The sequence below is a fragment of the Haemaphysalis longicornis genome, unplaced genomic scaffold (genome assembly GCF_048455015.1).
Source record: "Haemaphysalis longicornis isolate Haplotype H1 unplaced genomic scaffold, Haemaphysalis longicornis Haplotype H1 scaffold_9, whole genome shotgun sequence".
In the NCBI taxonomy this organism is placed as follows: Eukaryota; Metazoa; Arthropoda; class Arachnida; order Ixodida; family Ixodidae; genus Haemaphysalis; species Haemaphysalis longicornis.
In genome coordinates this window covers 135314768-135342439 of record NW_027526460.1, presented here as the reverse complement: position 1 = coordinate 135342439, position 27672 = coordinate 135314768, and the positions used below count along the sequence as shown (strand labels likewise).

At 48.5% G+C, this 27672-nt stretch overlaps 1 protein-coding gene across 1 annotated transcript in view; it reads left to right on the top strand.

Annotated features, from left to right (window-relative positions):
• Positions 1-27672, top strand: part of LOC144153999 (monocarboxylate transporter 10-like) — a 70996-nt gene that overhangs the window by 8626 nt on the left and 34698 nt on the right. Inside the window, exons 2-6 of the mRNA XM_077685802.1 lie at positions 10847-11110; positions 19076-19224; positions 20895-21107; positions 21875-21964; positions 22680-22799. Coding sequence (XP_077541928.1) covers positions 10891-11110; positions 19076-19224; positions 20895-21107; positions 21875-21964; positions 22680-22799 — 792 coding nt within the window. The 5' untranslated portion in view covers positions 10847-10890. The remainder of the gene's footprint in view (positions 1-10846; positions 11111-19075; positions 19225-20894; positions 21108-21874; positions 21965-22679; positions 22800-27672) is intronic.

Here is a 27672-nt window from a genome sequence, read left to right as displayed (position 1 = left end):
GACTTGAAAAATTACAGGCCGATCAGCTTACTGTCAGTCGTCTACAAGGTATTTACCAAGGTAATCGCTAACCAAATCTCTGCAACCTTAGATTTCAGTCAACCTAAAGAACAAGCAGGGTTCCGTAAAGGTTATTCAACAATGGGCCGTATTCACACGATCAATCAGGTGATAGAGAAGTGCGCTGAGTATAGTGAACCCCTATATATAGCCTTCATAGATTATGACAAAGCATTTGACTCGGTCGAAACCCTAGCAGTCATTCAAGCATTACGTAAGAATACTAGAGGATATCTACTATGGGTCTACAGCTACCATCATCCTCCATAGGGAGAGCAGTAAAATATTGACACGGTCGTAGGGAATGAGATGGGCTTTATTAAAGATGGGGCGGCCAGTGCGCAGGGAATCCGCAGGCGGGGAGCGGTGAGCACAGAGCGAGTAGCGCGCAGCACCAACGTCTTCCTCCTCTTTACCACTCGCGGCCGGTCAGTTCGTTTTCGTCGTCTTCTCTGCAAGTTTCGTTTCTTCCGTTTCCCTCGTAACATTTTCCCCCGGGGCAGACGAAGCTCGCCGAGCGAGTTAAGGGGTGCGAGAGTGACAGCGTTTCAGGCGAGCTACATGCACGACCTGTGTCCTGCTCGAGCGGCGACCATTAGACGTGACTTTGGCGACGACATAGTTGACATCGTTGAAGCGGGAGAGCACCACGAACGGTCCGGAGTAAGTGGAGAGGAATTTTTGGTGCAGTCCTTTCTTGCGCACCGGAGTCCATAACCAAACTTGTTCGCCCGGAGTGAAAGCGACGGGAGGATGTCGGTCATCGTAGCGAGCCTTGGTACGAGCTTGCGAGCTCAGAGTACGAATACGGGAGAGCCGGCGCGCCTCTTCAGCACGGCACAAAGTTTGGGCAAGTGAAAGGTGGTGATGTGGTGAGAAGGGCAAGATACTGTCGAGAAATGTACGTGGAGCACGGACATAGAGTAGGAAAAATGGAGCATAGCCAGTAATTTCGTGTTTGGCGGTATTGTAGGCGTACGTAACGAATGGCAGCACAGTGTCCCAATTCTTCTGGTCGGACGCAACATACATTGATAGCATATTGGTCAGCGTGCGGTTTGTGCGCTCCGTCAGACCATTAGTTTGCGGATGGTATGCGGTGCTATGGCGAGAGACAGAGCCACAAAGTCTCAATAGTTCTTCTAAAACGTCTGCCGTAAACTGTCGCCCGCGGTCACTGATGATAACGCGCGGAGCGCCATGACGAAGGATAACAGAATGCAGAAGGAAGGCTGAGACGTCCTCAGCTGTAGCTGCAACGAGAGAGGCCGTCTCGACGTATCGTGTCAAGTAATCGACGCACACGATAATCCACCGGTGACCTGTCGAAGACTTCGGTAGAGGTCCAAGAAGATCTATTCCGACTTGTTCAAATGGTGACGTAGGTGGAGTCACGGGGTGCAGAGGTCCCGGCGAAGGGCTCCCAGGGCGTTTATGACGCTGGCATTGCAGGCAGCCGGCAACGTATTGCTTCGCAAGTCGCCGCATTCCTGGCCAGTAAAAATTCTGTTTGAGCCGATGTAGCGTGCGCACAAAGCCAAGGTGACCAGCTGTGGGGTTGTCGTGCGTAGCATGCAAAATGGCGGCGCGAAGGCTAGCTGGAACAACCAAAAGGAAGCGGGCGCCATCCACCGAATAGTTCCTCTTGAACAACAAGCCGTCGCGCACGACAAACGGGCACGATGGCTGTGCTCGCTGCGCTGCATCAAACATGGTTTTTAAAGAACTATCCTTCAGTTGTTCTTCCTTCAAGTTGGAGGCGGTGGGAATTGCAGTCGACAGAGATGCCAGACAGTCATCAAAGTGATCGTCGTCACACGGAGGCGCCGGGACAGGAAGGCGTGACAAGCAGTCTGCGTCAGTGTGTCGGCGTCCGCTCTTGTACGACACAGAGAAATCGTACTCTTGTAAGCGCAATGCCCAGCGAGCGAGCCGACCAGATGGGTCCCGCAGGCCAACGAGCCAGCATAGTGAGTGGTGGTCCGTGATGATGGAGAAGTGACGCCCATACAGGTATGGACGAAACTTTTGAACGGCGAAGATCACAGCGAGACACTCAAGTTCAGTAACGGTGTAGTTACGTTCGGCTTTCGTTAACGTTCGGCTGGCATAAGCGATGACGTGCTGCGCACCGCTATTGAGCTGGACGAGTACAGCACCAACGCCGACTCCACTGGCGTCGGTGTGAAGTTCGGTAGGAGCAGCTGGGTTGAAGTGGCGAAGAACTGGGCTCGAAGTAAGTAAAAACTTTAGTTGCTGAAAGGCGGCTTCACATTCTGGCGTCCACACAAAAGGGGTGTCTTTCTGTAGCAGGCAATTCAGGGGGTGAGAAAGTTGGGCGAAATCCTTAATAAAACGTCGAAAATAGGAACAAAGGCCCAAAAAACTTCTGAGGTCTTTTAACGAACGTGGTGTGACGAAGCCTCGAACTGCTGAGATCTTTTGCGGGTCGGGCCGAATACCGTCCTTGTCGACGAGAAACCCGAGCACGATTGCTTCACGTTCTGCGAAATGACACTTCTTTGAATTCAAAACCAACCCTGCTTTTTGAATCCTGTCGAGAACAATTCCAAGGCGTTGGTTATGCTCGCTAAACGTCGTGCCATAGATTATGATGTCGTCCAAATAGCACATACATATCTCCCATTTAAGGCCGCGCAAAATGGTGTCCATAAACCTTTCAAACGTCGCAGGCGCATTGCAAAGCCCAAAAGGCATGACGTTGAACAGAAATGTTACGAGTTGAAATGTTACGAGGGAAACGGAAGAAACGAAACTTGCAGAGAAGACGACGAAAACGAACTGACCGGCCGCGAGTGGTAAAGAGGAGGAAGACGTTGGTGCTGCGCGCTACTCGCTCTGTGCTCACCCTTGATGGTGCAGCGGCGTCAGTAGCTCGGGTGTTCGGCATGCCGGTCTGTCTGGAGGGTAGCCCAGGAATCCGCCTGCTCCGTCAAGAGTCGTCGGTTGTTTCCAGGGGGTGTCGATACCCCGCACCTCCACCAATTGACACGGTCGTAGGGAATGAGATGGGCTTTATTAAAGATGGGGCGGCCAGTGCGCAGGGAATCCGCAGGCGGGGAGCGGTGAGCACAGAGCGAGTAGCGCGCAGCACCAACGTCTTCCTCCTCTTTACCACTCGCGGCCGGTCAGTTCGTTTTCGTCGTCTTCTCTGCAAGTTTCGTTTCTTCCGTTTCCCTCGTAACAATATCTATAAGGAAGGGTGTCAGACAAGGAGACACAATCTCTCCAATGTTATTCACAGCATGTTTACAAGAAGTATTCACAACATTGCATTGGGAACAGGTGGGAGTAAGGGTTAATGGAGAATACCTCAGTAACCTCATATTTGCTGATGACGTTGCCTTGCTAAGTAACTCGGGGGACGAATTGCAAAGCATGCTTTCCGCACTGGGCGAACAGAGTAGAACCGTGGGCCTGAAAATTAAACAAAACTACTAGCGGAATCGTTTATTTACTCAGGCGAACTTGTGCCCACAAGCGAGCTGCGAACCTCTAGCCTTTGCCGAACTCTCGAGCTCCTCTTCCTTTTTTTCTTCTCCGGGTCCCTTTCTTCGTCGTCGTCGTCTCCACAAGTTATCAGCGGCTATCCCCCAAGTTGGGTATGTGGAGAAACAAGAGCGGTTGGTGAATGCCTGCCCAGGGCATGGTGTCAAAGTTCAAACTCATTACCAGCCGTGGCATTGCCCCCCTCCTGGATGGCATCGACCCGATGCCACTCGTTCAAAACAAGAGGATAATCATAACCACTTGGTTACAACTTCAGCATGCGGCGGAGACGCAAACGCGCACGAACAGTCATCGCCTTGTCATCGGGCGTGATACGGTTTCAGGCATACGACATGTACAACGTCTGGGCAAGGTTGTCGCCTTGGAGAGGAAAACGCGTTTCCTTCTGGAACCACGACGTAGGTAACGTCCGATAGACGCGACAGAACCTTATAAGGACCGAAGTAACGCCGCGGTAGCTTCTCTGAAAGGCCGCGACGGCGAACGGGTTTGCATACCCATACGAGATCGCCGGGTCGGTACTCCACATCGCGACGTCCGGTATTGTACCGCCGGGTATCAATTTCTTGCTGTGTGCGGATTCGGAAGCGGGCCAGCTGGCGAGCCTCTTCAGCTCTCTGCGTCAGGTTTTCGATATTGTCGTTCGTTATTGCACCATTGTCAACAGGCAGCATTGCGTCTAGCGTCGTAGTGACCTCGCGACCGTACAGAAGTTCAAACGGAGTGAAGCGAGTAGTTTCCTGCACAGCCGTATTGTAAGCGAAGGTGGCGTAATGAAGAATTTCGTCCCAGGCCTTGTGGTGAAGGTCAATGTACTTAGACAGCATATCTGCCAATGTTCGGTTTAGTCGCTCCGTCAAGCCGTTTGTTTGGGGATGGTATGCGGTACTTTTCCGATGAGCGCTGTGCGTCAACCGGAGGACGTCCTGCACTAAGACTGCGGTGAATGCTGTGCCGCGGTCTGTTATAATAACAGCAGGCGCGCCATGTCGGAGAACGATGTTGTAGAGAAAACATTTGGCCACCTCTGCAGCAGTTGCACGTGGAAGCGCTGCCGTCTCAGCGTACCGCGTCAAATAATCCGTAGCAACAATAATCCACTTGTTCCCCGATGACGACCTCGGAAATGGGCCAAGTAGGTCCATCCCAATTTGGCGAAATGGTGCGTCCGGCGGATCCAGCGGATGTAGTAGTCCGGCGGGTTTGACGGTTGGTGCCTTGCGTCACTGGCAGTCACGGCAGGTCCTCACATACTGCTGCACTGATGTTAGTAGTTTGGGCCAGTAGTATTTCTGATGGATTCTTGCAAACGTGCGGCTGACTCCTAGGTGCCCAGCGGTTGGTTCATCATGGCAGGCCTGTAAAATTTCAGTTCGTAATGCTGACGGAATGACGAGGAGAAACTTCTCCTTGCTATGGTCGTGATTCCTTTTGTACAGTACGTCGTCAAGTAGGCAGTAAGAATTAAGAATTTAGTCCCCGAAGAAAGGCGCGTGGAGCCGTGGTAACGTTTCCGCGAAGGTATTCAATGAGTGGTCGCAATTCTGCGTCGGCCAATTGATGTGCTGCCATATCCGCAGTATGAACGACTCCGACGAACGGATATTCCTCGTCGGCGTCGGACGATCCGGCCGGAAGCGGTGCTCGGGACAAGCAGTCAGCGTCACAGTGTTTCCTACCCGATTTGTATACGGCCGCGATGTCGTATTCTTGTAGCCGTAAGCTCCACCGAGCAAGCCGTCCGGACGGGTCTTTGAGATTTGCAAGCCAGCAGAGGGAATGGTGGTCGCTAACAGCACGGAACGGCCTACCGTACAAGTACGGGCGGAACTTGCTGATAGCCCACACTACTGCTAGGCATTCTTTCTCTGTCGCGGAATAGTTACTTTCCGCTTTGGAAAGAGCGCGGCTAGCGTATGCTATCACTTTCTCTACACCGTTCTGCCACTGTACGAGGATGGCACCGATGCCAACGTTGCTGGCGTCAGTACGAATTTCGGTGTCCGAAGCGTCGTCGAAGTGAGCCAGCACGGGTGCAGTTTGCAAGCGCTCACGGAGGGTGCCAAACGCATTCTGCTGTTCTTCACTCCATTCGAAGGCTACGCTATCTTTCATAAGTTGCGTGAGGGGCTCCGCTTTGTGAGAAAAGCCTTCCACAAAGCGTCTGTAGTATGCGCAAAGTCCCAAGAAGCGTCTGACAGCCTTCTTATCACTCGGTCGAGGAAACGAGGCTACATCAGTCGTTTTTTCGGGGTCTGATCGAACGCCATTAGCGCTCACAACATGGCCCAGAAATTTAAGCTCTTGAAAACCAAGGTGACATTTCTCCGGCTTGATAGGTAACTGCGCTGCACGAATGGCTTCCAGGACACTTCTCAGGCGGCACAAATGCTCTGCGAACGTGCTAGAAAACACAACCACGTCATCCAAATACACGAGGCACGTCTGCCATTTTAGGCCAGCCAGAACAGTGTCCATCATGCGCTGGAACGTAGCCGGCGCAAAGCATAGGCCGAAGGGAAGGACCTTGAATTCGTACAGGCCGTCCAGTGTCACGAACACCGTCTTCTCGCGATCTCGCTCGTCGACTTCGATTTGCAAATAGCCAGATTTCAGGTCCAATGAAGAAAAGAATTTAGCATCACGCAGGCGGTCTAATGTGTCATCAATGCTGGGCAGGGGATAGACGTCTCGCTTTGTAACACTGTTCAATCTGCCGTAATCAACGCAGAAACGGAGGGTGTTGTCTTTTTTCCTTACTAGCACGACAGGTGAGGCCCATTCGCTTCTCGACGGTTGGATAACATCATCTGGCAGCATCTCTTTTACTTGCTTCTTGATTGCCTCCCGCTCCTTAGGCGACACTCTGTACGGGGGCTGCCGCACAGGCCTGGCGGACTCGTCCGTAATTATTCGGTTCTTCGCGACCGGCGAACGGCGCACTTTAGATGTCGTGGCAAAGCAATCGGATAATTCGCGCACAAGGCGTATTAAAGCATCCGTCTCTGTGGTCGAGAGTTTCTGGTCGATTTCCACGGGTATGTGCATGTCAGCTGTCGGCGACTCATCCGAATTTGTCCCCAATGTGGTTAAATTGGTCACTTCGGCGACTTCCTCGATGAATGCAACGGTGGTACCTTTCGGGAGGTGGCGACGCTCATTGGTGAAGTTGGTAAGCAAGACGGGTGTGCACCCATTCTGAAGGTGTACAAACCCTCTTGCGATACAGATACCCTTGTCCAGTAGCAACGGGATATTTCGTTCGGCTATACCTTCATAGTCGGCAAATGCGTCACTTCTAACGTCGACAAGTACGCTTGTGCGGGTGGGAAGCGTTACGTTGTCGTCGACAATGCGAAGGGCCGTGTCATGTCGGTCGGTGATGCTTCCGGCTATAGCTTTCTTTGTGGAGAAGGTGATTGTGGACTTCGGTAAGTCAATAACGGCCCCATACGAGTTGAGAAAGTCCATGCCAAGTATCAAATCCCTCGAACAATCGGGAAGTACTACGAAGGTGCCGATGTACGTGAAGCCGCGGATCTCGACCCGCGCAGTGCATATACCGGCAGGTGTAAGTAGATGACCCCCAGCTCTGCGAATTTGTAGGCCTGTCCAGGGGGTGATAACTTTCTTAAGTGAAATGGCTAGAGCCTTGCTAATAACGGAGTAATCTGCACCCGTGTCGGCCAACGCAGTCGTCGGAAAGTCGTCGATTCGTACAAGTAGGTCGCAGGAAGCCGGTTGGGTGCTGCAGATTTTGTTGTCACTGGGCGTCTCGTCGTTGGTATCCGGTCGCTCTCGTCGTCGTCGTCGCAATGGAGGATCTTCGAGCGATTCGTCATCAGCGTCCCCACCTCCAGGGGTCACTGACGGGCTGCGCGATAGGCGGTTGGCGGAGTTTGGCGCGAAGCGAAGACTGAAGGAGCGGCGTCGGTTCGGGGTCGGTGAACGGGACTCAGAGCGTCGGTGGGGGAACATGTCGTGATGTTCGGCGAGGTATCTTGCTATCTCAGGCGGCCGTTCTCCGTTTCGTGGACGCGGCGCATTGAGTGCGAATCCACGCAAACCGGCCTGGCGGTATGGGCAAGCGCGATACACATGACCAGCCTCCCGCAGTGGAAGCAAAGGGGTGTGCGGTCAGGGGTGCGCCAGATATCACTTTTCCGGGAGTTTCTCTCTTCTCAGTACAGCACGGCGGGACGTGGTGCGGCGGGACGCGGCATGAAGTTTACGGCGGTTGGTTGCGGTTCAACAGTGGCGATAATAGGCGGAGGACAGCAGTGGGACTGACGTAGGGTCTCTGCATACGTACATCTGGGCAGCGCTGGCCGTGCACACTCGTCAGCTGGTTCGAGAACCCGCACAGTCCTCCTGATTTCGTCCGTAACGAGCTCAGTAACTGACACAGTGGGACGGGGCACCTCACCATGCAGCACTGCCTGCAGTTCACAAAGGCGGTCGACGTTGCCTTCCAGCGCTGTCACAACGTTCGTACCAGAGACGGCAGCTTCCCGGCGGCTATACTGCCCTGCCCGTTGTTGAAGCACCCTCTCTATCGCGGTGGCCTCTTCAACAAATCCGGGGACTGTTTTAAGTGCGAATGCACTTTATAAGCGACCCTGAATTCCGTTGACCGCCGTCCGTCCACATAGCAACAGCTGCGGGTGCGCGCGCTCCTCGTCTTCCTTGGCAACGGGGGGAGATGGGCGCGCGCTGCCTAGCCGCTGACATGGCACATACCCACGTGGGGGATTTGCCAGGAATCTCCTCGTCTTCCTTGGCAACGGGGGGAGATGGGCGTGCGCTGCCTGGCCGCTGACATGTCACATACCCACGTGGGGGATTGGCCAGGAATCGGGCGTGAGAAGGGCTAATGCACCCGCTTAAAGGAGTACTGACACGAAATTTCAAAGCTGAGATCCGCTCTAGCAATCAAGTACGACAACACAAATAGGTGTCTGTGAATAAATGCATCTTTCTTTCTTTGTAGTTGTGTGTGTGTGTGTGGTCTCTCTTTCGTGAACATTGCCGAACCGCGCAAATTCAACTCCTGCATTCGCACTTTCACATTCTTCCCCTCGGGGAAATGCGGGGAAATTTTTTTGGAGGACCCCTCATCAGTCCGGCGAAGATCTCTTGCTTTACGCCGCGCATCAAATGCCGCAACTTCTTGTCTTCGGGCATGGATGGATCTGCGCGCCGAAATAAGCTGACCATGTCTTCGACGTACATGGCAACGCTCTCATTCGGACGTTGGTTCCTCGCCTGCAGCGCAATCTCAGCCTTTTCTTTGTGGTCCATGCTCACATAGGTAGCGAGTAGCCGCTGGCGAAAAGCCTCCCAGGAGGTCATTGCAGCTTCGTTGTTCTCAAACCAGGTCCGCGCGGATTCTTCCAGAGCATAGTAGGCATTGCGAAGCTTACGCTGCTCATTCCAGCCGTTGAATCTGGCGACACGCTCAAACTGGTCGAGCCAGTCCTCCGCATCTTCGAAAGGTTCGCCATAAAAGGACTTCGGTACCCGTTGCTGCTGGACCACGTACCCAACTGTCATGGGAGTCTCAGGTGAACCGGTGCGCTGTTGTCCCGTCCCGTCATCCTGGCTCTGCGATCTGGGAGCAGCCCGTACTCCACCGGCAGACCAAGTAGGCGGCGGCTGGTCCTCTCGTGAACAGGCGTGATCGGGGTGTCCTGGAGCTTACTCGAGGCCCTTGATGAACCCGGTATCATGTACCCAGCACCTCCACCACTTCTGTCACGGTATAAACAAAACTACTAGCGCAATCGTTTATTTACTCAGGCGAACTTGTGCCCACAAGCGAGCTGCGAACCTCTAGCCTTTGCCGCACTCTCGAGCTACTCTTCCTTCTCTCTTCTCCGGGTCCCTTCCTTCGTCGTCGTCGTCACCACAAGTTATCAGCGGCTATCCCCCAAGTTGGGTATGTGGAGAAACAAGAGTGGTTGGTGAATGCCTGCCCAGGGCATGGCGTCAAAGTTCAAACTCATTACCATCCGTGGCAATATGCAGAAAACTAAAGTAATGATCAATAACCTCGGGACAGCACAGCGGTTTGAGAAAGGTGGCGAGGCAGTGAAAGTGGTAAGCGAACATGTCTACTTAGGCCAAGTTGTGACCCCAGATCCCAACCATGACGCAGAGATAATTAGAAGGATCAGAATGGGGTGGGGTGCATATGGCAGACATTCTCAGATAATGAATAGCAGACTACCATTTTCGCAGAAGAAGAAAGTGTATGACAGCTGCATCTTACCGGTACTCACCTACGGGGCAGAAACTTGGAGGCTCACTAAGAGGGTTCAACTTAAATTAAGAACGACTCAGCGGGCAATGGAGCGGAAAATTATAGGTGTAACATTAAGGGAAAAGAAGAGAGCGGAGTGGGTCAGGGAGCAAACTGGTGTTAAAGACGTATTAGTAGAAATTAAGAAGAAGAAATGGACGTGGGCAGGGCATGTAATGCGAAGGCAAGATAACCGCTGGCCATTAAGGGTAACAGAGTGGATCCCTGGAGAAGGCAAGCGTTGCAGGGGGCGGCAGAAAGTTAGATGGGTAGATGAGATCAAGAAGTTTGCGGGGATAAATTGGTCACAGTTGGCACAGGACCGAGGTAATTGGAGAATAATGGGAGAGGCCTTTGCCCTGCAATGGGCGTAGATAGGCTGGTGATGATGATGATGATGATGATGATGGTGCAGGATAGTGAGAGCACCGGTGGGGGGCGTCCGCTAGTCCGGGATGCCCTGGTCCTTGCGGGCTGCACGCGCCCTCTCTATCAGCATGCGCTGGGTCGAGAGGTTCGAGCTGGACAGCCAGGAACAGTTGTACATTGCCTTAATGGATGTTATTTTTAACATCTGCATTAAAATATGCACCGATGGACGCAGAAAGTGTCCTCTGCTGGATGAATGGCATGTTTGGTACAATACTACAAGCAAATCTCTGCTATGTAACTCTATGAGAAGCAACAAAGGGATAGTACAAAACCGCATCTATTTGGTGGGAGCAGTGATGCTGCAGTAGCTGTCGACAATTAACGTCGAGATAATGACCCAGTCACGCTAATTTGAAATAGGGATGTGCGCTTCCAGAAAGTGTGCCTTGCCAGATATACAGGGTTGTGCTTAGTGCAGCAGCGTGTAAAAAATATGGACTGAAGAAGGATAACTCCGGAGTCCTCTAAACGATACCTGACGCTTTGTTGGTTTACCTGATTTATGGCTGTCTTGTGTTACAGATCTCAATTTGTCAGCGACGCTAGCTGGCAGGCGAGAGTGAGCGATGACGCCCCTTCAAGGCGGGAAAGAGCCGGGGCCGTTGGCGGACCGAGGAGCCGGCGAGGTGGTTGAAGTCCGCAAGGACGGGGCTATCGCCTGGCTCGTGTGCCTCGCCTCGTTCTGGGTGCACGGTTCCGTGTTCGGCATCATCAACTGCTTCGGCGTGCTGTACCCCACGATACACGACCTCGCACCAGACAAGGACCAGGCGTCTTTTCACGCTTGTGAGTAGAGCGTTACAAGCGACAAGCGCCCGGTTTAGGCGAGGGTCTCGCGGTGGCCTCTTCTCCAAATATAGTCGCGCCGAACAATGTTGCATTCGATTCAGCGAAGAGCGCACTGGGGGAGTGGTTTAGTTGTATTAAACAGGCTCCAAAACTTTGGTGGTGGAGATGGAGACACGCGTCTACATGTCCTAAATTTTCTTGCAGGTTTCTTTACACCATCACAAGGGTGTAACACCCAATTCGTACATAAACAATCACATCCAGTGTAAGCTGACCAAAATCTTTATATAGATGAGTAGTGTGCCGGCAGATGTGTGTTTATTCAAATTGTACTTCCTTCATTTTTAGAGCCGGACGGGAAGGGTAAATACTTGTACAATAGCTCTAATAGTGTGCCTCTATGCTCCTACTTGCAATACACCAGCTTCAAAATTTCTATTTGTGCCCCAGTCTCAATATATTTCCTGCGACAGAACGGGCATCATTCCCGTGGATTCGGTGTACCAAAAAATGCGTATTCAGCGTGTGCAGGTGTATTTAGTGCACATTGCGTATTTTTGGTAACAGAAAAATGTAAAAAAAAATGTCAAGCAACCTTCGCCGATGTATTGGAACAGTTTCGCGATAAATGCACTATTTTATTTCGGCATATACTGTATGGATTACTGAACAAGACTTGTTCGTAGCACCTTATTTATATTTCATTACTTGTAACGACAACGAAGTATCGTCCCAGTTGCTTTCTACAAATGCGAACGAGCAACCTACTTTTGCTACTTTTAGACAAAATTTTCCGCAGTGGCACTTAATTGCTTCCTTGCGTTGCGCTGCTGAGCACGAGGCGTGGGTTCGATTCGCTGGCCGCGGCGGCCGCTTTTAGGATGGAGGCGAAAAGCAAAAACGCCCATGTGTACGAGATTTCGGCGCACGTTAAAGATCCCCAGGTGGTCAAAGTTAATCCGGAGCCCTCCATTACAGCCTCATCGCTGCGTTGCGTCCGCGCGTTATACCCAACAATAAATCAATCAATTGCTTTCCTGCTGGGAACCTCGTGTTCCCCTAAGCTCGATGTGATCCTCCACTATTTAAAATTATTCGATCTGCGTTACCGAAGTTTCATCAAAATAACGTGTTTACTGAGGAGACAGACAAGCACAAGACTTAGTTTCCCGTTCAGGAATTAGGCTGCAGTCAAATTTCAGCAATGTCCTTCTCAACTTGGTTTGCCTTGTAATCCCAGTCTGGAATAATAAAGTTTATCTTTGCACGCTGGGAGGAACGGAAAGTAAACGGGAGAAAGGAATGCCAGTTGTAACAATTGCAATTGATCTTTAAGAATTAAACATCGTTTGTAGTCGAAGAAAGCCTGAAAGAGCTGCGGAAAATATGGTACGGTTAAACGCAGAGTTATTGAGGTTTAAAGGAGTACTGACACGAAATTTCAAAGCTGAAATAACTATGTAAAACGCTTCCTTTTTATCAGGAGATATCTCCCAGCAAGTTTCAGCAGCAACCGTTCAGCGAAACATATTTAAAATCCATTTTAATTTCCGCCCGCACGAGAAAGCCCAGAGCGGGCCGACGTGACATCATCTGCTACGTGCCCCAAACTGCCGACGTCGGGGCTCCCGTCACGAAGCCGACGCGCTGGCTGTGGTTGGCGCGCGCTGCTCGGGCGTGTGTACACGTCATGGTTTTGGGACTGACGTCATGCTGCCCGGGCCTGTGGGGACGGCGAAAACCTCGGCCGGTCTGGGCGCGCGCGTGCGCTCGCTCGCGCGCGCTTCCAGAGAGGCAGCGATACGGCAAGAATGGTGACGTCATGTTATACATGCTGTCATGGCGGCCGCTCGGCGTTTTTCAGTCGAAACCGAAACTGGCACGAATAAACGACGCCGTAAATGAATGTTTACGCTGCGCTCGACCGTCTAATCTGTCATTCTATGATTAGTGGGCTGGTAGGCACGCATAGCAGCGAAAAAAACGTAACATAAAAATTTCGTGTCAGTACTCCTTTAATGTATCTTTGACAAACCTTTTCTGCGCATTTTAAAGAATACATTCCATTAGTGCAGGTGTTCAATATTGCTGGTGAAGTGCTGTTTATCTGCGCCCGTGGAAAGGGAGGAAGAGGCGGCGAATTTGTGCCGGTTGAAAGTGTCCGGGGGTCCTCGCTATTCTCCTCTTCGCCTCCCTTCCTCTCCTCCTTCCCATCTACCCAATCTGCGTGTACAGCCATAGATATTGGTAAATAAAACAAGTTAAATGAACAAGCGTATTCATTCCAGCCGATTTTTTGTCCCGCATTATGATTACGGTGAATCCCATGATGAAATTGTCCTAATGGTCCCGCCTGTGGTATACGAGCTCTTGATAGGGAATAATATCGTTCGTTGTGACTCTATGGTAATGAAAAATTTGTTCCCTTCGCTCTCAGTTCCCGACGATTTACTTGGCTGTCAATGACGGGCTAAATACAAATTTATTTTTGGCGCCGGTTCGAAGAAGCGATCATTCATCGTGGTGCAATATTTAGCCAACGTTTTAGCGCGAGAGCACTACGTGCCAAGCTCGTAAAAGTGTGTCTGTCCTGTGTGAAGCCTGTCAATCAAAATCACGGAGCAAAAAAAAATATCGCGGGATGAAGACAGCGTTGCCAGGCAACGTGGTTCTGTGCGAATGGACAGTCTCTCAGTCACGGCTGCAGAGTGATAGAGAAAGCGTTGTCAGGAAGATATAATTCAAGAACGTAGGAGTGTCGCACTGCAGTCGGGAGGGTTCGAAGCGCGTCTCCTGCTTGCGTTATTGGCTCCTCCATTGTCAGTCTACCCAGTGCTGCGAATACTCCGTAACGATTAAGGCACTGGATCAGTGAGCATGCTAGGCACAGCGGCTACTGTATGCACCGATTGAGAGAGCGGTAGCCGCACAGAATAACAAAGGCTGACAGTATTGAGATGCTAGCTGATATCAGGCAGGTTCTGGCTTACGTGGCCGTATCTCCGGCGTGTAGTTAGCGTATGGCCTCTATTGCTTTATCACCATGCAACATTTTCAGAAAAAGGACGAGCCAAGTGCCTCTGCAACATCGATTAACGGCGTCGTACTTGTTACGATGAACAACAGCGTAAACAACTGCCCAACCCACAGAGCGTCCATTGACTCAAAAGTTGTGGCTAAAATAATTTTAAGAAAACAGGATACACAACGCTGACCGAGTGGCTCTACCCCTCCAGCGCTGTAGCCCTCCCATTCACCTTAGTGAAACGATTGTCTTCTTTATGCCATGTCGTAATAAACTTGGTAAAGCGAGGTGTATGGCTGAGTGGCGAAGGGGAAGAAATCGATGAGGTAAGATGAGGGAGTTCGTTTTTCCGCCGCTTCTACTTTGTTTGAGCGAAGGAGGGCAGGGGCTTTCGAAATCAATTCAAAGGGCGCCGTGTTGCCGGACTCAGCCTGTAGATATGTGGAGAAATAATAACGTAAGTACTCCACCTGCTTACATTTATAAGCGGTTACGAGGTCGGGTTAAAAATTGCAAAATAAATACACAAAACATCCAAAGTGAGATACACCTGAGAATCACCTAAGAAATGCTGAAGCCGCTCGGCTACACACCGGGCTCTTCAAAATTTGTTTATCCGCCACAAACGCCTGCACTCCTTGGAAAACATTTTTTTCCAGACGCCGTATAAGCATTTCCATACCAAATTTGTAAGACACTGTGGCATTTTATAATTACTTGCATAAAAACGCACGTCTCCCTAAAAACCTTTATACCCAGCAGTTCCCTAGTCGCTGTCACTACTACACACCCATTTATTGTCGAGAAGAGATTTTTCAGTGTTCATGTAAGAAGTCTGATACCACAGTAGGGAGGTACTTGGGCTTTATTTTTAAATACATCCATATAACCCCATGCATCACATGAAGCGTCCCACACCTATCCTATTAAGTGTCGGCTTCCCTATTACAGTCAAAGCTGGATATAACGAAGATGACAAAAGTTTTCCCTTTTTTGTTACATGCAGGTTTTTATTAGATGCAGGTTTCTACTTAATTCTCGCGTGAAGGATGCATGAACAAAACCAATATGCTAAACATCAGGGAAGGTGGACTCACGCTTTAAGTATTTATATCGCAGGGAAAAACTGTGTAATTTGCGGCAGCTGATTTCGCACGAACTTTGGCACCACACGGCCCGTATTCACAAACGTAACTTAAGTATATCACTGTTGTGTTCTGACACTTTTAGGTGTCTTAACGCGTTTCAAGAACCAAACTTACGCTGAAAAAGCGCCTATTGGCGAACGTGTTGCTATTTTCAGCCCTCAAAATTGTTGAGATGGTGCTAGGTGGAATGCTGTACCGGGCGGCGACGTTCTTCTTCCTCTCCTGCGGAGATTGCGGAGATTCCGAGCTTGTCTTGAAAAGACGAACCTTTTCGTTTTCTCGCAGCACAACACATCACCGACGAACCGACACCACCGATAGTAGTGCAGACGCGCGACTACACGCCGACAGGTGGGCCAAGCACGGGTTCGGGCGAAAAAAAAGTGTTGTTACTCTTGCTGTCTGGTGCCACGCTACACGAGCGAAACATGGAGTGGCTGCAGCTTTAGCTACGGGATGGTGCTAGCATCTTTGTTTATCATCATCACAATCCTGATACATTTCGTTTTTACGTGGTTACAAACGTTTTCGTAGCTGCTGGGTCCGTGCTATTATTCGCTATATTAGTTTATTTCTCCGGCCGTTTTTTCAGTAAAAGTGCAAAAAACCATGACTAATCAGCTTTGCGAGTTCGTTACATCAAGGGTAACCACCGCAACACCTTCGTTGCATAGAGATCGCGAAAACGTGGGCTTTAATGGAGGTGGCAAAGGGGAATTCAAGAACTTTGTTCAATCCAGGAATTTGTTACATAGAGGTTTGTTACATTCAGGTTTAACTGTATGCACATTTTTATAGAGGACAATATTAGAAAGTGACTTGAATGTGTCATGGTTCAAGGGGCTTTTCTTAAACACTTGCACAAGACCCCATGTATCCTTAGGGAGAGCTATACACAGAGCCCTTTAAAGTCGTCTTGAAAATTGTACGCCATCGCTTTGCAGGGAGTTTGTTACATTCAAGTTTAACGGTATACACATTTTTATAGAGAGCAATACTAGAAAGTGACGTGAATGCGTCATGGTTGAAGGGGCTCTTAATAAACACCTGCACAAGACCTGCACAAGACCCCATGTATCCTTAGGGTGAGCTATACACACAGCCCTTTGAAGTCGACTTGGCATTTGTACGCCGTCGCTTTGCCGTGAAGACAGGGGGAAAAATTCGTCCACCTTCGCAATTGAGATGCCAATACTGAGGAAACAGCACAGCTGGTGGCTTTCACTAGCTTTAACTTAGCTTGTCTTAGGTCTGCCCATCTTATTGGTAGATCGGACACTGATGCCGCAGAGCACCCACCGTCTCTCTCACATAGAAGAACACCTGCCCGTCAGAGGTTACGTCATCACTCAGAGGAGCCAATCTCCAACGTGCGCCACCCCGCCGAACATATGCGCCACGACGCGCGCTCTCCACACCTGTTCGTCGGCTCCTCACTTCTCACCACTTTACCTCACGCTTTCTCTACGTTTCTCACCGGAAAGAACCCCTGCAACTTTACGGAAGCTAGACTCTCGGCGCCCGTTCTCTTAGGAGAAACTCTTGGGTCACTGGCCTACTCTGCCAGCTGCGCACAAGGCGACAAAAGTCCTCCTGTGTTTTCTAAATACAATGGACTTGCACAGAAGACTGTAGCACAAAACACTACCCCCTATGCACTCACTGAAATTTTTGGTCTATAGTGTCCTACCGCTGCGGGCACACCACTCTACGCTATGTCTGTACCTTTCCCCTTCTTTTTCTGTTTTCCTCTTTTTCCTCATTGATCCCCTTTCCCGCGTGTGGGATAGCATACGAGGCCGTAGCCTGGTTAGAATTCCTGCCTTTCCTTTACCTTTTCTCTCTCTCTCTCTCTCTCTCTTGGTCTAGCATTTTCCTTCTCTGCACTTTCCTGCGCCTAGTTTTGAGCGACGCCAGCACAGCTGTAACTCAAGCCTAAACAGCTCCGCTGTCAAAAACAAAACCCTTTCTTAGGAGAAAGATGGGTAAACATTGGGCAGGCTGTTCTCGAAGGCCCAGCGGTGCCGGCGCGCGTGAGGACGTTATAGCTTGCCGAGGCTTGGCTGGGCGAAGGTCGACCACGCTTCGCGCCGGAGGAGTTTCTTTTTCTTGGTTTTTTTTTCGAACTTAAACAGCTCTGCTGCTAGAAGCGAAGCTTTCTCCATCTACACTGAGTAAAATTAAAGTCCAAAATCCAACCTCCCTCCTAGAGTCAAAAATCTTAACTGCCAGAGTCAGGAGCCAAAGTCCACTTCAACTCAGCCAATGTCCAAAGCCAACGCCCGCGCTACAAACCCAAAGGAAGTGCTGAGCCCCCTGAATGCGATGATAGCGCAATCGGATAGACGCCGGTTTCATAACGCGAGGAGCCCAGGTTCGATCCCGACGACGGAACCGGTTTTTTTTTTCACGGTGTCTAGCGTGCCGTCCGACGGCACTCTAACTGATCGCTGCAGGCATGGCTAGCGTGCCGTCCGACGACATTCGAATATTTAAGACTAGGCTAGCACCGGCCGAAGCGTCTTCCATTGTAGTGTAGAGGATCCGTCTCAGCTTCTTGATACCAAGTGCCCTGGTTCGAGACCGGCTCTTGCCTCGGTCGTTTTTTTTTTTTTCATCTTTAATTGAACTATATTTTTTATGCCTTAGGTTAGTTTTGGTGTTTCGAGTGATTTCTTTGTGTGCGTTAGGTCATGTGGTGTTATGTTTAGGTTAGGCTGCCAAGGTTTACGTTATCAATAGCGACGTTGTGCAAGGCGCGGCATTTCTGTTACAAAACGCGCTGGACGTCGATATAGTGGAGTGCTTATAATGCCGTCGGACGGCACTCCAGATACGGCCTTTTTTTTCTTCAGGCGCGCGTTCCCCACACCTGCTCATCCGCCACTTGCCTCCTCGACACTTTCCCTCACACTTATTCGCCTAGCACGTTCCTCCTCTCCACTTGGCTACGCCGAGTTTTGAGCGAAGCCCGCACGGCGGGAACTCAAACCGAACAATCGAAGGTCGTCAGAACATGCAGACAAAATACGTTTGTTTTATTCTAAAGATTTGGTGTTTTATAGTGCCCCAGCGTTTGTTCGGAAACAGACAATACTTTATTCACTAAGAAATCAATCAACTAAAAGAAGTACTGACACAAAATTTGAAGGTGAGATAACGTCGGAGATAGATTGTTGTGAACACACATACAATATCTGCAGAATATCAGCGGCAAATACAGCCTGAAAATATTGAAAATGGATTTCAAAGTGTGCGAAAGGCAACCGTGCAGCCAGCGGAGGACTTCGCGCAGTCGCATTCCCTCGATGGGGAGTAAATAAACACTATCCAAACACGTCAAGAGTTTGTGTTGGCCGCTTCCGCAGTGTGCGTTAAAACTGGTATCGGTATGATTCAAACGGGGCAATCTTTCGAAGGAATCAAACGCACTTTCTCTGCATAGCTTCTTTAAATAGCCCCGCTGTTAATATAGGGGCTCTGATATCAAGCATGAAGATCCTACGGTCTTTTATTCACAGCGTTTTTATATGCAGGTTAAGTATGACACATTACCTTGTGTAGACGGACATGCGGGTGTCCTCGTTGAGTGCGCATATAAATGCTTAGGCACTTAAAAGTACCGCGTCATCGGAAAAATGGTTACTTCTACCATATACTGCCGAAACAGATACCTTTGAAAGCTAAAGTACCCGGGCATAATTAAACTCGTTTTCAAATAGCAGTGGCGCTATGCCGCCCTATAAGAAGCATTATAGGTGTCGTCTTCTCGCCAATCGGTGCACGCAGCCCTGGTCGGTTCCCTGTGCGTGGGTACCACGTTCGCCCTCTCGCCAGTTGCCAGCCTCCTGGCGGACAAATTCGGAGCCCGGCTGACGGTTGTCTGCGGTGGCCTCATTGGAACCTTGGGTCTCCTGCTCAGCGCGTGGGCCTTCAGGGTGAGTGTTCCAACGCTCGATGTATGCAAGCAAGAACAATACGGCGTGCGTGCCCATTTCCCGAGTAGATTACAATGTACAGGCATCGTGAGGAAGCAGCCGTCTGGAGCCTCCGTCAAATTTAAACTAAAGTGCCAAAGTACACAGCACGAGAAAGCGCCATCCGAAGTCAACAACGGTACAGGTTATTTTGGGAACTTAAAAGACGCAAGGCACCAACGCCGCTTTTCGTGAGGTTCAAGAAAAAGTTATGCTTTTTGACTGGAAGCTTCCGCGTTATTTACTGACAGGGCCACTGCTTTTAGAGAATATTTTGATTGTTGCCTTTTAGAAAACTTCGCCTCGTATGTTTGACGGGAAGTGTTTTTCTCTGCAGAAGTTGCCTACGCGCCATTTTAATTTATATTGCTTTCCGGCCTATGTGTCCCAGGTATTTTCGCCTCATGGCCGACATAGGGTGTTTCTGATCGAGGTGATACACGTAGAAACCTATGTGTTCGATATTTCTACGGATGCGAAGCATCGGCAGGTGACGTAAGTCATACAATGCAGAAATTTGGGCGAGTTGGTGATAGGACTTCGACATGGTAAAAAAAGCGCGATAGACGGGGACAGAAGAGAGACTGACACTGGCGGTGGCTCAGTGGATAAGGCGTTACGCTGCTGAGCACGAGGTCGCGGGTTCTATTCCGGGCCGCGGCGGCCGCTTTTCTGATGGAGGCGAAAAGCAAAAACGCCCGTGTGTTCGATATTTCGGCGCACGTTACACCAGGTGGTGAAAATTAATCCGGAGCCTTCCACTACGGCGCGCCTCATCGCCTGCGTTGCGTCGGCGCGTTAAACCCTACAATCAATCAATTAAGACTTACACGGGACGAGCTCTAGGCATCATCTGAGGCTTTACTGACAGGAAAGGCAACCCAAATATACATGCGCAGAAAGGCTACAAAAAGATACAGAAGACGCAGCTTTCACACTAATGTGATTGCAGCTCCAGATGGGCTTTTTTCTTTTGTGTGCAAAGCCAGAGACGGTGTGCTCACGCATTTGTCATTTTCCTCGATATTTTCCTTGATAATGCAGAAAGCCTCAAATATCTCTCTTTGCAGCTGCATCCTAAAGCTGTGTCCTGACGTAAGTCAATCTGTATCGCAGCCCCCTTCAAGCTGTGCGCGTAAGCCTTGATATAAAGATGAGGAAAGTGACATCACCTTGATTTCAAAGAGGAGCTCCTTGAAGCATACAGCGGAAATCATCTGTCGCAAGATCCCATTTGCATCCTGGGGTTGTAGTCAAACCTTCAAGTTTTCGTGATGATGCACAATCAACGAAGTCCTCAATATCGCGTGAAATTTCCTGGTTTGTTTTATCATAGACGCGCATTCAACAGGTGCAGACTGTTTAAGAAAACAATAGTTCAGTCTAAGTTTCTAAATTACTACGTTACCACGTCCCTAAGATCCCTCATGAAACAGAGGCGAAAAAACTTTAGTTAAATCTCATTCCACATAATAACAAGAGTGTTTTAGGCCCTAGATAAATTACGCTCCGCAAAAGTGCATGGGCGTTCGTACATGGGCGTTCTTGCAAGACAGGACCCCAAGGGTAAAAACGTGGCCTTCAGACAAAATCAATTCCTAATGTAAACATGCGTTTTTTGGCGCTCACAGGTTCCTTACCTATGGGCCACGTATGGAGGTCTTCTCGGAGTTGGCTCAACGATGGCATACGCGCCATCTTTAGCAGTTCTCGCGCACTACTTCAACCGGAGGCTTGGCTTAGCGAATGGCGTCGCCACGGCGGGCAGTTCCGTCTTCACGGCACTTCTGCCCTTGCCTCTGTCTGCGATGCTGTCTTCCATCGGACTGGCAAACACGTTCAGGGTGAGTGAGATTGACTTGACCTTGAAAGATATTGCTTCCTAATGCAACACACAACACCCCTTCCATAGCTAGCACAGCTGCGGACTCACGCTGGGGCAATATCATATGCCTTACTGCTGCTCCGCGGTTGATTGGCTTGCTCTTTGTGCTCCACAACCCGAGGATGTCGGCTCAAAACACCCGTGTGTTTACAAGATTTCGAAGGTCGTCAAAACATTTCGACGTGCCCAACGCTGATCCGTGTGCCTCCCTTAAAGCGCGCCTTTTATTTTCCTTTCTCAAAGCCACAATTTCACACGAACAGTCCCTGTAGTTTTTTTGTTACGACGTATAAATTTGGATGTCGCAGTATTCTTCTTGTTTTTTGTTACTTGAAATTTTCTCGTTTGTATTTCTGCATGATGCCTTTTTGTGTGGTGGTAAACATTCGTATTCGGTCACAGAAACGCTTTGTCATTGGTCACACTTTTGGCTAACATCTTGACGACATTTTGTTCTGCGACAAAAAGGAATGTTCACGTGAATTTGCAGTGGATCTTCCTGTAGCAATTTTTTTCTATCAATAACGAATGCACGCATGTTCATTCACAGCTCGCGTTAGCAGATATGAACCGGTACCTGTTTGTCGTGCCGAGCGTGCTTCCTAGCTTACTACCTACGAAAACGTATGAAGTCGTAACAAAGAAATCAGGTGTGTAATGAACATAGGATTTTCTTCGGTAGTGCAGCGGTAAATACACCTGAGTTGCGCGTTCCCTTTCCCGCAGGTGATGTCCGTGCTCATGCTGACAGTTGCTATTTGCGGCGCGACTTTCAGGAGCCCAGTCGTTGTGCAGGCCTGGGAAGAAGAGGATAAGGTAAGCATTAGAAGGTCACGTAGTCGTGCTACATGAACATAGCTGTTAAAATAACGCATATGAAGTTGAAGAAGCGATTTCCCTGCTTACAACGTTTGCTATTTTAAGAGTCTAGGTCTTATCCGCCACAGCCATGCTTCGTCAGTAACCCATTGTGTCAATTACCACTCCACATCTTCAGTGTAAGGAAGTATAAATAGTCCAGTGGCAGTGTAGACCCTCCGAATTTTTAACGCTCTTCCAAAATGGATTTTGTTGCTTAACATTTTTGTGATTCTTATTGCATTATTCACCACGTACACTTCCCGTTCTGCCAAAACTGCCCAAGGGTAATCAGAGACCGTCAAGCTATTGCCATATTTCTTCCCTATTACCTTGCGTTATGCTTATTACGAAAATAAATAGATGTCAAAGTTCTAGCATAATTTATTTTTAATTTTAATGCAGATGAAGACATCATTACTGCGGAATTTTCATGAGCATAATTTTTCCGTACTTTATTTACAATGAAATTCTTCTTTTATCAAACTCTTCTACTTTTTCCTTTGATGCAGAACTCTTCTTTGATACAAACAATAATATTGCGGAATTGTAGAGAGCATATTTTTTTCAAACTTGGATCAATGAGGAGTTTCTTGTAGTTCTGTTCATGTATAGCGCGCCAGCCTTGTCCGGCCTCTTTGAAATGGCGACACAGATATCTCTGCGATCGCAGGAGCCCGTGGGTTGCTGCGATGTGCTGAACCGGTCCATATGGAAGAACCGGCGATTCGTCGTGTGGGTGGTATCCATTCCGTTGGCCCTCTTCGGCTACTTTGTGCCTTACGTTCATCTTGTGAGTACATGGTGGCAAAGCTGAGATGCTCACCCATCGTCCTCAGCGTTATTAGTCCGGAAACCATTAGGCGTTCATTTTGCGGTTACACTTTTCAGCGTTATTCAATATAAAAATGCCAGCTGGTGATCATGACGACTAAGTTGATATTATCTGATCGGTAATTGCGACATTAATTATATTACCTTAAACTACAGAGAACGTAGCGAAAGAGCGCTACCAGCCATAGCTACAGCGTTGGGTAATGATTGTACATGCTAATATGCGCAATGAATGGCGATTTACGTGCCTAAGCGGTAGAAGCTGCAGGAAAAGCCACTGATGAATAATTGCGTTAGCTTTGTGTATCAGACTGAAACCTTTTTTATGCACAGTCACAGTACACTCTTAATCTGGTTCCATATAAGTTCCAGTTAGAAAGGGTGATCCATATATTTTATGTGGATCCAAACGAAAGAATAACTGGAACGAAGCATATAGGTGGGTCTTATCTGGAACCGTCAGCTTGTTTTCTTTATGTTCGTGGTTTTTATCTGGAACCGAAGAAATGGGGTCATGCGATGTCGGCGGTTCCGGTTACTGTTCCACTTATGTCCCAGTAAACGGTTGGGGAGAGTGCGTTTGTATATTTTTTGCTCGTGTCTTGTTCCACATAACTCGTGCATGGCAGTGAAGTATGCACTCTTTCATGCATCAACTGGAACAATGACCCGCATATACATTAGGTGCTTCTTGACCCAAGATGCACGTGCGCGTTTAATATAAACACGCACACCGCACATAAAATTTAATGAACTTCGCCGACATCTATGAAACTGCCTTGCAGCAGTGAACTTTCATAATACGGCTAAGGTGTAGTTTTAGTGATGTTCTTTGACAGAAAACGAAATCCCACTTTTTTGTCAACGCCGTACAAAGCATTAAAAATGTCGAGAGGAGGATATCTTAGGCAAAAAAGAAATTGCAGGAACCCATTTCCAGGTGTTCTGCGGCACCCAAACCGCTTTCGTGAACATCGTATCTTTCTAATTTGAGGCGTCAAGTACAAAATCACCAGTGACTTCAATTTGAGAAGGACTAAACGTCTTACCTTTCCCCGTCTGCCGTTCGGGCAAAGCCATAGCTGCTATAGCGCTGAAGAATTCGTGGTGCTTTTGTGAGCACCTTCATAACGAAATACTTGTTGAGGCTATTACATGTTATGCATCTGGTTTACAAAGCTTCGCAGAAACAGCAGTTTTTGTTCAACGCTCAGTCATCCTATCGCTGTGGTGTAGTACGCGCTCAATGGTACTTAGTCCACGTTACTTATGTTGTGATGGGGTGCATACATAATGGTAACCGACTGCGTCACATTTTACACCGCACACATCATGCTACGCATGCAGTTATATGCTTAGAAGTTCGTTTTTGTATTTTGTCTCGTCTCGGCTATTAATTTTCACAAGCAAAAACGAAAGCCTCTTTGCAGAAAGAGAACGACTCAAAACCTGGAGAACTAAATCTACCCCGCGGCATCTGCCTTACATTCTATATATTTATACTTAAATGGCATTCTTATTTCAAATTATTCATTGCAGTATCGGGAAATCCGCAGTGTTACCCTAATGTTGTTACTTGCCATAGTAATTCAAGTTCACCGAATGACCTGCCGTCTCCTGCTGCTCCCCCCGTTGCTGTTTTCCTGCACTATTGGTGTTCATGAAGAAAAACTGCTGGAAAACGGGCAGATGTATTATTACTCGCTAATTAGCTATGTCACACTGAATTCACTATACGGAAGTAGTTTTCTATAACGTGGAAAGGCTTGTTGTCAGGAGAACGCAGTCAATAAAGAAGCGTCGTTTTGTTTTCACTGCAAACAACGAAGTAATGCTGTCATCAAAGTTTATGCACACATGCCGCACGCACTCACGGCCCGCGGCGAGAAAAAATTTTAGCCCAACTAACGTGTTAAATTGGCTAATATCTGAGCTCTTTGTTCCAGCCTCAGAGCCGCACAGACGTCCGCTAAGAGGCCTACTCCCATTTTCCTAAGCAAATAAAAGCAATCAAGGGTGCCGAGTTTGTGATCTCTTCCGCGGACTGGTCACTGGCCACGGCGTGCATCGCCCAGACCACGGAGGAAGGAAAAGTTGGCCGAAACCATTACGAAACGACCGCCACTTCAGTGCGGCATGCCGTGCGCATGCGTCGGCAGCCGCAAGGTCACGCCGTTTGCGTTGATGCATGGTATAGTGGGAAGGCAACGGGTACAACGAAGATGAGTGAAAAACAAGACTGCGTCAACCATTTAAACGACAGCAGCGCCCCTATCTCTCAGCGTTCCCTGCGCTAGTTTTACGTTCTTCTGCATGCAGCGCCACAAGTGGCGTTCTACAGCAGTTTTCTCGATTGCTCGCGTTATGCGCCTGATGTACTAGAGGCATTGCAATCACAGTGGCGGGAACCGTTATGGCAGTTTGGTTGTGGCGTGAAACTGCGGATTTCTTCATATCCTCGGGCTGTATTTACTGTTCGACAAAATGTAGTTTTGCCAGGAGGCTCAAAAAAGGTCAGTGCTGCTTATTTATGTTCTGGTAACGGTTGTTGTTCATTGACTTGTTTATCACTGAGTCCGATAAACGTGCCGCTCCCATGCCTGTTGTTCGTGTTCAAGAAACGTTTGCTGCGTGTTTGTGGGTCCGAGTCGGCTTGACATTTCTGACTGCGTACGTTGGCTTGTGCTATTTAGAAAGTTGCTGCTGCGCGCATTTCTCGAGTCTGCATGTCCCCTTACGGTGTGGTGTTGCTTAGTTGTATATTGACGGTTTCTGTTCCAGTCAGCGGTACTAAATCTTCTCGGAGTCGCTCGCTATTGTCTCGCGCGCACGCACTGAACAATTTGTAGCGCCTGTCTTTAGACTTATCGGCATTTTCAAACTTTCGTGTTAATTGCGTTGTGTTGGTCTGCTGAGATCCATAAATTTACTGTGCTAATCGCGCTATTCCGCCAAATGTAAATGTGCGTTCCAGGCGTTAGCAGCAGCACTGCTTACGTTTATCTGTGCTGTGTGTGTAGTTGTTCCCGATTTCTTCCAATGCCTTCGATGAATTCAGATGTTATATTTACACTAGTCAACTTTAGTTGGCTCCCTGACGTGTTGTAAAATGCAAGGGAAAGTGGTTGTCTGAGCAGTAGCGTAGTGACAAAACGTTCCTTTTTTGGAGGGGAAGGCAGGTGGGAACACGCAGAAAGTGTGGTGCCGTTTCTATGCTGTCAATGTCATTGGTAACCTGAGACCTCAAAATAATTAGCCATAAAGCTCACGTGTGGACTATTAGAAGTTTTAACGTCACAAAGTAAGTTCAAAAATAATTCATTCCTGCCATTTTATGCTATCAATGTCAGTGGCAGCTAGAGGGTTGGAATAATTTTTGAAACGCTCAGGTGCAAAGTTGTTGAATCATGATGTGCACCAAACATTAATCCATTTTTGTTCTCCTTTGAACGTAGAAATTATACTGTAAAAGTAGATTGCTACATTCTGTATTCATACTCTATGACCTGTTCAGAAAGAGTCTGTGGCTGACTGTGGAGACATTTGGCCCTCCACTGATAGGTTGTGACAAATGTTTTTGTTCCTCTGCAAAAAAAATGAACAAATTATTTCCATTTTTTACATGCTCCTGCAAAGTCATGGCTGTGTCATTTACTGGCTGAAGACATCTTCGGCATGCTGAAGGGTCGTCGGGGAGAGTGTGGCGGATTATGAATGCCCTGTGGAGCTCATAAGCCACAAAAGAGTACCTTTTGAGTCGTGCATATTGTGCAGATATTCACCAGTTCGCATAGACCAAAGACAGGTGAGCTCAAAGTATGTTCAAATATTTTTATATCTCAAATTGTTTAGCAAGAAAAGATTACCAGGGCTTCCGCTGTAAAAAAGACATTCGACTTTCGTGGAACAAATCAGACATTGTTCAATATTTTCTCGTGCTCCCTGGGTAAAGCAAGGCATAAATTTATTCTCTTATATTTTTGTACTGTTTATTTTCTAGGCAATAGGGCGAAGATAGATCTGAAAAAGCTGTACAAGGAATGCATATGGCTATTTTAATTGTATTTGGATCCCTTCTTGGAAGTGTATCATCAGAAGGCAACACATTAAAGTTCTTGCACGGGATGAAATCATTGCATTCTACAAGTAAGTACGCACTGCCATTTTTTGGTCTTTCATGGCGCGTTTTTAGGTAGTTTCTTTGTAACTAATGATTTGAAACTTCTTTTCAGTGACAGCTTGGCCTGTGGCTCAAGGTGACAGTAGCAGCTTTTCGGAACACGTTAGCGAAACTTTCCTGGAAGTGCACTTTGAGACGTCCCTGGCAGAAACACCCGGGTCTTAATTTTGGTTGGGTAAGCTGGCATTTTGTTTTTGCGGGACTCAATTTCTGGGGCTATTCATCCTAATAATATCTCACTGTTAACAAGTTATCGTGAACGCCAATATTGGCCATTGTGTTCACATTCCGCCTATTACGGATGCTCCAACACTGGCAAAAAAAATCCACTATTTTGTATTTAAGTTTTGTAAATATTTAGCTTTTACGCCTTGAGAGTTGTTGCTGTGATTTGCCAGCACCACGGACACGCCCAACGTGGTTGCTGCTACAACAATACGGTGGCAACTGACGATTTAAATTTCCCGCTTTTAATACGCCCGTAGCACCAATAATACTCCCAAATACAGCCGTAGCATGAGTAATGCTTGCATTGGATTTTTACAGGTGGTTAAATAAGGGGTAATTGTTTTTTAAGGGAATTGGTTAGAGCACAGAAAGTGTCGTCTGCAAGAAAATGTGATATAGTTGTGATTTATAAGAAAATTGTGCA